A 9,225-nucleotide genomic window follows, 5' to 3' on the forward strand; every position below is an offset into this window, starting at 1 on the left:
TTTTCCCTCCTCTTTCCCTTTGTAGAGAGAACCCTCTGCAGAGTGTGGCTCATTTGCCTCAAGGAGTATATCATTTCTGATGTTGACTTCTTTCACATTCATCATTTACCAACGTCTATCCTGTGGTCTGCCTCATTTTGGTTTATAGAAACAGCTCTGCACATCTCACACCGTGGCACCTGACAGACAAAAAAAATCATCACATAGCCTTTTTGGTGTCATCAACCCAGTCGCTTTTGGATCATGACTGAATCTTCTACCTCTTTTCATGCTGGTGCAGGCACTTGGGTATAATATCAGTATGAGAAAATATCACTTCTTTGTAAAAAAAAAAAGGCTCCAGCTTTCCTTCTAAACATCTGTTCTCTTTCTTGGAGGCTCAAAAATAAAGTTACACCACTGGAGTTTAAAAGATTAAAGCCCAAGAAACTGTTATTTCGTCTATACATATACACTTTTTTGCCTAAACATTTTTAAGAAACCTCTATTTTAGCCCTGGCTGGTGTGGCTCAGTGGATTGAGCATCGGCCCATGAACCAAAAGGTCACTGGTTTGATTCCTAGTCAGGGCACATGCCTGGGTTGCTGACCAGGTCCTCAGTGGGGGAGAGGGGGGCTGGAAGGCAGCCACACATTGATGTTTCTCTCCCTCTCTTTCTTCCTCCCTTTCCCTCTCTCTAAAAATAAATAATAAAATCTTTAAAAAATAAGAAAAGAAAACTCTATTTTAAACCATGGACAACCACTTTGATCTATAAATCACAAATGCCAAAATTTGGCAAAGGAATGGAATGAACTGGACTATATAAATGTTTCTCCTGAGCAGCTTTGTGAGTACCAATGGAATTTTATAATCCAGCAAACAAAACAGCTAATGGTGGGTTTCTAAATGAATTTTGTAGTCACAGATGCCATGTTGACATTTTTTTCCTTCTCAGGAATAAATGTTTCATGAAAAAAATATCAGAGACATTGATTAACAGGAGAGCTGAATAGTGTGAGTCTTCTACAAAGCAGGTCATACATGTTCTGAAGTTTCAAAACTATCTAGACAATATCAGGAATTGTAGTGGTAAAAGCATGGAAGTTTTTCAATACTTGCTGAGTTCTTTTTAACCTGGAACCAATATGTCTCACTAAATGATCAAAATTTATATATATCAAGCAAAAAATAAATGAGATTAAATATCCTAAGACTTTTACTTACAGACAAAACCCTCAGAGAGCTCTTTGTCATCATTTTACAAACACTGGGGTATGGTTTAATGTTGCCTACCACAAAAGTAATCACAGGTTTCTGCCTTGAGTGCAATTATTTTGTAATATAGTGCAGAATGAAGAATAAAAATTAAAATAGTAGATATAAACATAAAAAACAAAGAGCTGGACAATGTCACAAGTGAAGCTGTAATACTGCATATTATTTTGAAGTAAAACAAAGTTAACTTTCCTAGCAACATTTTTGTTGACTAGGGGCACAATATGAAACCATCTGGTTATTGTGAGTCTTTGCTTTGCATCCCAAAATGGTACATACTGAACTTGCACTCCACTGAATCTTTTAGCACTTACTGGTACTTAACATGTACTAAAACTACTAGCTTCCTACAGAAATTGTACCTAACTTTCTTCCCAAGGTTCATAGAAGTTAAAGAAGGTAGCAATGATGGATTCTGAGATATTGGCTGTCTAGTAAAATGGTCCATTTGTCTGTGATTAGGCTGCATATAATAATAATAATAATGATAATAATGATAATAATAATAACAGTAATGATAATATTCATGGAATCCTCACAAAAAAATCTTAAATTTAAATGGCAAGTTACCACTTTTAGTTGGAATTATATCAACTTTGTGTTAAGGGACTTTAGACATACAGGCTTTCTTCATTTTAAATGAGAAAATAATTATTTATTAAATAGGCCTGCTTGATACACAGGATCTTTCAGAAATTGATATCTACAAACCACAAAATATGATAGAACAATTGATGAAAACTAGTGTTTGATGTCTATTGGTCTTCTTTCTTTTTTTTAAAGATTTTATTTATTTATGTATTTATAGAGAGGGGAAGGGAGGGAGAGAGAAAGGGATAGAAACATCAGTGTGTGGTTGCCTCTTGCACGTCTTCCACCGGGGACCTGGCCCACAGCCCAGGCATGTTCCCTGACTGGGAATCAAACTGGTGACCCTGATTCACAGGCCAGCACTCAACCACTGAGCCACACCAGCCAGGGCAGTCTTCTTTCTTTCAATACAACAGGAGATCATCAAGAGCAATAATGATCACTTCCACGGAACCTACCACAGTGCCCAGGACAGAGGAAGCCTTCTCTACATGCATGCTGTTTGCTTGATTTGTATAGTTATAATAATTTTAAAAGCTAGAGATTCCTATTAGCATTTCTTCTAATATTGATACTAGGGAAGATATGATGCTTTTTTATAATTCTTTTATGCCCCAGAGAAGTCAGGCTAGATGGACTAAGATCTGACCTACTGAAGGGATTGATTCTTAAGTCCATTGAATAAAGTGCTTCCAACAGAGAACCAAATAGGGAATGGTACTCAGGCAATTAATTGTACTAGGTCCCCTAGGGGTGTGGATACTCAGTACAGTAGCACCTATGCCTATTTCATTGTGATCCTAAATACTTGACTGAAGTGTCAAAGAGCAAACACAGTCGATGGGAAAATCTGTTCAACAGCAACTTCAGAAGGTCAGAGGCCAGGGCCATTTGATACCTTTAAATTTATGTGAGGCTCAGCGCCAGTGTATGCATTCACTCTATCATGCTCTATACGTGAGGAAACCACTCAAGAAAGCTATGCACAGTGCCTGCACCACATAATAAGAATCTGCTACTATTTGGTGTTGAAGTTTTACCTAGCATGCGATAAGGAAATTATGTATTTCTTTGCCACTCTGTCATAGACTTAGTAGCATGATTTTAAAAACATTAATTCCACTCCCCATTTTGCAACATGAGTCTGAAGCTTCTGAAGTCTCCTTTCCCCCTGCTTTCTCCCTGAGAAGTGTATATGCATATATATTGGACTATTAGAGCTGGCACCTTAGCCGCTTAAAACAAAAATGGAGTAATTCAGGCAAACTTTACATGAGCAGTCAGGATGGGATCTATCTTAACAGTATTGAACTCAGGCTCTGTGAACTTTTCATAAGGCCAGCCTGCTTAATCAAGTCACTCCCATTGCCTAAAGTGCCACCTTATTTTTCTTTCAGTCCTGAAATAATAGTTGGACCTACTCACTGGCAGCCTGGCCTAGATGGTCACATACCCCAAAGCCTGAGAGATTCCAAAAGAGCAACTCCATGATAACCAGACTGCCATTATGTTTCCAAATCTCTGCATTACAGTGATTTAATTGGATTTAGGCAGTGATGTTAACATGCAAATATACTTCTTACTAAGGATAAAAGGTTAAGACAGGGTGATATAAAGGAAAGAGCCCAGGCATTAACAGGGATGTCAAACTCATTTTCACTGGGGGCCACATCAGCCTCGCGGTTGCCTTCAAAGGGCCGAATGTCAATTTAGGACCATATAAATGTAACTACTCCTTAACTAGGGGCAAAGAGCTCAGTGCTGCTGTCAGGTAGAAACCAGGTGCCAGGCTAGATAAAACAAGGTGGAGGGCCGGATTCAGCCCACAGGCCTTGTGTTTGCCACCTGTGGGTTAAAACCAATAAAATTTCACTTTGTAGCCAGGCTTCACCAATTCCCAAATTTTGGTATTGAGGTGCCACATCTATAAAATGGGGGTAATAATAATCACTTTTAAAGAACTATTAACACCAGTGCTTATTATACCTTACGGTCACCAAAATGGATGCCTGGCCCATAGTAAGCACTCAATGATAGTTCTTACCATGACTAATAATCCCTTATACCCATTAGCCCATTGTGAGAGAGAAAAATCCTGAGGGTAGAAAGGAGCCAACACTTTTAGGAGAATGAAAAAAGTTCAGTAACTTGTTCAAGGTCACACAGCTAGTGAAGAGCAGAGCAAGTATCTGAACTCAGGTCTCTCTAACTCTGAAAGTCCAGGTTCTTGCCTCAGAAACCTGCTGCCTCTTCTTGTGTGTACCCACCCCAAAAGAAAGCAGTGATTTGACACCCTCAATGATTCACGTAGCGTTGGGAAAAGTCAGCCCTGAAAGACTTGAATCATATTAAACTAAATAAAAGCTATGCACAGGGTGAGTCTGCCTTCATGCCGACCTAAAGGCATGCTGATGAACAGCAGAGACCATTTGAAACCATAAATGGAGCAACTGTGGTGAGATCCAGAATGACCTGATGGTACATCAGTTGGATAATGCTGAAACTTTCCCAAGTCTCATCTGCATCCCATCCTTCCAAAATTCCAGGGAGCTATCAACACACACAAGTATCACAAAACCAGCCCCAACCCAGAAAACAGAGCTTTAGCTTGATGTCCCTGATGGTCCCCTGCTTCCCCAGTGCCCTCCCAAGTAACCAAGGCCTCCTGGTAATCAGGCCTCTGGGAGAAGAGAAAGCTGATGGGGCAGGATCACTTCTGTGCTCTGCCCCATCTCTGCCCCTATATCAAGCAGGTAGGGAGCCACCCACATTTGCCTCAGGGAACATTTGTCTTGTTAGCAGACTGAGCCTGGCTGTTCTCCAGAATCCTGAGCACTTTGATGGGATTGTGCACAGGAAGGAGCAGACAGTGTCTTGGAAAACAAATGAAATGCAGGATGGGGGCTGGGTGGAGGTAGGGAAAGGTGGAGAAAGGGGGACATATGTAATAGTGTCAACAAAAATAAAGTTATAAAAAAGAGCCCTGGCTGGTGTAGCTCACTGGATTGAGTGCAGGCTGTGAAATAAAGGGTCGCTAGTTCAATTCCCAGTAAAGGCACATACCTGGGTTGCTGGCCAGGTCCCCAGTGGAGGTCACATGAGAAGCAACCCCACACTGATGTTTCATTCCCTTTCTCCCTCCCTTCCCCTCTCTCTAAAAATAAATAAATTAAATCTTAAAATAAAGGAAATGAGGGAAATTTCTACCGAGAAGGACAGGGCCAGATGGTACACACAGGGAGGCTGGACCCTAGGCATTAAGTCTCCTAGCCTAGGCAGAAACCTCCTCCCCACCTCACCTCTCGTACCCACAGGCCCAGGAGCAGCAGAGATGCCCACCTTCGAGGGACCATGTGGACTAGGACAGCGAGTGCAGCAGAGACCATCACAAAATGATTGAAGGCCCCACAGAAGCCCCCCTCCCTCCCATTCTTAAGTAACCTATGGAAAGGGGCAGGTCCCTTCAATAGGGAATGAGATTGACCTTTCACCTCAGTGGGATGGAGGGAGATGCAGATTTAAGCTGCAACATATGAGCAAGCCTGCCCTGAGATACACACTACACAGAAGACACAGCAGAAAAACGCACACTTTATTACTAGTTAGAATCAGAAAATCCTGACAAAGGTTGAGCTTGGTGAACTGGGCAGATCTCAGAGGACAAACTCTAGGACATCTTTTGTTCAAACTGGAGGCTGATCTAACTTCCCACTCCCTGGGCTCCAACGGCCTTTGGGGGCCCACAGAGAACACACCATGTGGAAGACAAGAAACACAGAGACATTCTCGTGTGCCTGTCCCACCCAGTTCAGTCTATTCTTTAATCCAGTTAGTCCTCCCAAGAGAAGCACCACGTCTGTCCTTGGAATTCCTTTTGTTCTTCATCCACTCTTGACTGGACAGGGACTTGAGATGAAAGTGGCCAAGGCTCAGGCCTTACATATATAACCAACACTCCTCCAAATACTGCCTTTCTTTAAGACAGTCACCCAGTGGTCTTTCAGACAACAAAATGAAAGCCCCACGGAAGCACCCCTCCCTCCCTATCCTTGAGAGGATAGCTGTCCCACTCAAAGGAGGAAATAAGCAGAACCAGAAAAGTCCTGCTTTCATTCTTGTGAGGCCACTTCCCAATATTTGCCACTGCTCATTTGTCTCACCTGGGACCGACGAGATGAACAATTATGTTACTCAAGTCCTTTCATGAAACTCTATTTGATGTTGCTCTCAAGACTGCAAAACTATATGGATATTATTTCAGTTGGGTTAACCCAAAAGTTGTATTACATGCAAGGCAAAGAGGTCACCTCTGATCTATTTTGTATCTCAAATTATGCGCTCTCCTGTAATCTAACCAAACTCACAAAATAAGGTTATAACGTGTGCAACAGATATTTAATATATGTCTAGTTCCAAACACATACTAGAGAATAATTTTGTGTAACAAATTTCATGAAATTTGTCAAATTTGCTATCTGTGGAATTTAACACTGAAATCTTATGAATTAATTTCATGTCCCAACAGAGAAATTAAATTGTAACAAAAGTCATTTTGTTCTCCCCTTCCCCCCCGATGAATGCCAAAGTATCTCTTCTTTCCTCACTTCTCACTCTTCTTGGTTGGTGTGATTTCTTTAGGCTCTTGGAAAATCTTCTCCTGGGACAGGTTCAGGTTCTTTATCAAGCAAGTTCCAAACTTGGTGACACTCAGAAACACACAAAAACAGGCCTTTACCTGTAAAACTTGAAAAAGACAAGAAGCAAACATGAATGCTGCAGAAGTTTACAAAGTAATAACAGAATTTTCAAGGAAAAGCAGCCCTCCTAAAATTCAATGTAGTGTATAACTCTAAAAAACACATGGCTGTTCCCAGCCAAAGACATGGCATTTTCAGGAAAAGGGGGTCAATAAGAAAACAGAAAGGAGTGGAAAGGAGAATAAAGGCTTCATGGCCTCAATGTCTCCAGGTGCCAGACAATCAGTATCAGCATCCAGAATCCACCACCTGTAAACTTAAATGCAATTAGGAGAAATCCTCTATTCAAAGAGTGTGATACTCACCCTGGCTGGTGTGGCTGAGTGGATTGAGAACCAAAGGGTCGCTGGTTCAATTCCCAGGCAGGGCACCTGCCTGGGTTGCAGGCCAGGTCCCCAGCAGGGGACACATGAGAGGCAACCACACAGTGATGTTTCTCTCCCTCTTTCTCCCTCCCTTCCCCTCTCTAGAAGTAAATAAATAAAATTTTAAAAATAAAGAGTATGATACTCAAAAACAGTCTTTGTTCAAGTTCATTTAAAAAAAAGATTGTTAACCAATGTTACCCCAATAAATTTAAACTAAATAAATTAAAGAAAAATATATAAATACATATGTGTTTGTATATGTGTACCCATCATGATAAAAAGTTGTTACTTTGGGTAATGGAATAATGGATTATTTTATTTTTTTCTATGATAACTTTGGTTTCAAATTTTCTGTGAAGTAAATAAGTTATTTTTTTTTATCAAAAGGGAGTCTTAGGAAATTGTTTTTTCTTTAGAGTGTTTCCATTCTTACTTACCTTCCCAAAATTAATGAGTTTGTCCTGGGTTCACGTTTCCCAGCTCACCAGGAATGTAGACTATCCTGCATCTAAAGCAGGCCTTGCGCCATGAGAAATTCATCATTTTGCACCAAGGACAGTCCCAATCACGTCGGGCAGACATCTTCCGGAGCTGGGAAGCTGAGGCTCTTCTCTCTTTTGATTGCCAAAACCTCTGCCCCTGAGGCCGTTGTTTCTTTGGATTTTGTTTCACATCAAGGCTGCTACTGCCCCTCAGGTGAGTTGCCTGGGGCCTCTCTGGATCACCTTCCTGGCTCTGGATACCCCCCAAGGGGACAGTCCCTTGGGGCATCTCTGGATCTTTTTCTTGGCTATGGCTTTTGTTCCTGTCACCCATGGTAACCATGCTGTGGGGCCTCTCTAGATGTTGTTCTTGGCTCTGGTTGTAGCTATACCCAGTGGGGACCATTCCCTGCGGCCCCACTGCACCATCTTCCTGGCTATGATTCTTATTGTCGCTCAGGTTAACCATCCCCTGGGGCCTCTCTGGATCTTGTTGGCTAAGGCTGTTGATGTTCCATAAGGGGACTGTATCCTGGAGGATCTCAGGACCTTCCTTGTGGCTGTGGCTTCTCTGTTTCCCCAGTGGGGCCATCTCCTCATGGGTCCCCACTATGGCCTGCGGGCCAGGGGGATTATTCCCCAGCGAAGGCATGTTAGGTGGGATTACCGCCTGTACTGCTTCTGTGAATACTGGTGGTGGTGGTGGCAAAGGTTGCAAGGGTGGGAATCCCATTGGGAATGGTGGGTAAAATGGAAATGGGCATGGCAGTGGCAGAAGCGGTTGCATGGCCTGGCCCCAGAGACAGCCAGGCATCCCCATGGCCCCCATATTTCTGTGCTGCTCTTCACTCAGGGGCCATACCATGGCCCCAACTTGCACAGGTCGAGGCCCAGGCACTATTCCATGGGCCAACAAAGTCTCTTTGGCCAATGTCTCAGTCTGGAGCAGCCACCCATGAAGCATATCACGTTCATTCAGTGCCTGCTGCTGGGCAGCCTGTGTGAAGCGCAGCTGCAAGGCCATCTCATCACGCTCTTTGCGCAGCCTCTGCAACTCGGGAGCCAGAGCCCAGGAAGCCCCTTCAAGCTCCTCCACCCGATCCTGCAACTGCCGAACCTGGTATACCAGCTGCTCACGCTGCCTCGCACCGACACGTATGCCCAAGGTCAGCGCACTCCAAGTACAGGCCCGCTTGATGGTGCTTGGCAACTCAGGGTCATTCAGGACGGCCTGAAGCCGGTCCTCTATCTCACTCCATGACTGCGAGCGGAAGGTAGTGTAGAAATCTGGGCCACCGCCATTACTGAGGACTTCATTATTGATGAAGCTGATCACCTCGTCATGGCGGAAACCACTGGCATATTCCGCATAGTCCACATTCGAGGACATCATAGTTTACTTGACCGACTGCCTCACAGGCAACGATGTGCCTGCCGCAACCACCAGCAAAGGCTGCAGCCACCAATACGTGCACCCCTCAATTTTTTGTTCAGTTTTAATTCAGTCCTAGCCCAGTCCTGGCCTCCTCTTAGGCCTTTTTCTACCCTTAAACCTTTCCTAACAAAATCCACAGCCGACTATCTCACCTCACAAACGCTTGCCAGGCAACCGCATGACACGTCATGGAGACGATCTGTGCGTCACGCCCGCCGCGAGGCATTCTGGGAATGACCTCCCTTGGTCCATCCCCTGAGAATTATGGGTAACGGAACTACTCCGTGCAAACGGTAACCAGTTGACAGCTAGGGTAGCTCTCTAAATATCAGAGA

The 9,225-nt window shown here is 43.4% G+C and overlaps 1 protein-coding gene across 1 annotated transcript; it reads right to left on the reverse strand.

Moving 5' to 3' along the window:
• Window positions 1-7,420: 7,420 nt before the first annotated feature.
• Window positions 7,421-8,845, reverse strand: TEX13D (TEX13 family member D). The gene has a single exon (XM_045852196.1). It carries the CDS (start codon window positions 8,843-8,845, stop codon window positions 7,421-7,423), a length of 1,425 nt encoding a protein of 474 aa, XP_045708152.1.
• Between the last annotated feature and the right edge of the window lie 380 nt (window positions 8,846-9,225).

Source organism: Phyllostomus hastatus, unplaced genomic scaffold (genome assembly GCF_019186645.2).
Source record: "Phyllostomus hastatus isolate PE091 unplaced genomic scaffold, TTU_PhHast_1.1 phas_contig_90, whole genome shotgun sequence".
Taxonomy (NCBI): Eukaryota; Metazoa; Chordata; class Mammalia; order Chiroptera; family Phyllostomidae; genus Phyllostomus; species Phyllostomus hastatus.

What these genes read in the sequence shown, in the direction of transcription:
- TEX13D (XM_045852196.1), bottom strand. Translation starts at nt 8,845, where the DNA reads ATGTCCTCGAATGTGGACTATGCGGAATATGCCAGTGGTTTCCGCCAT.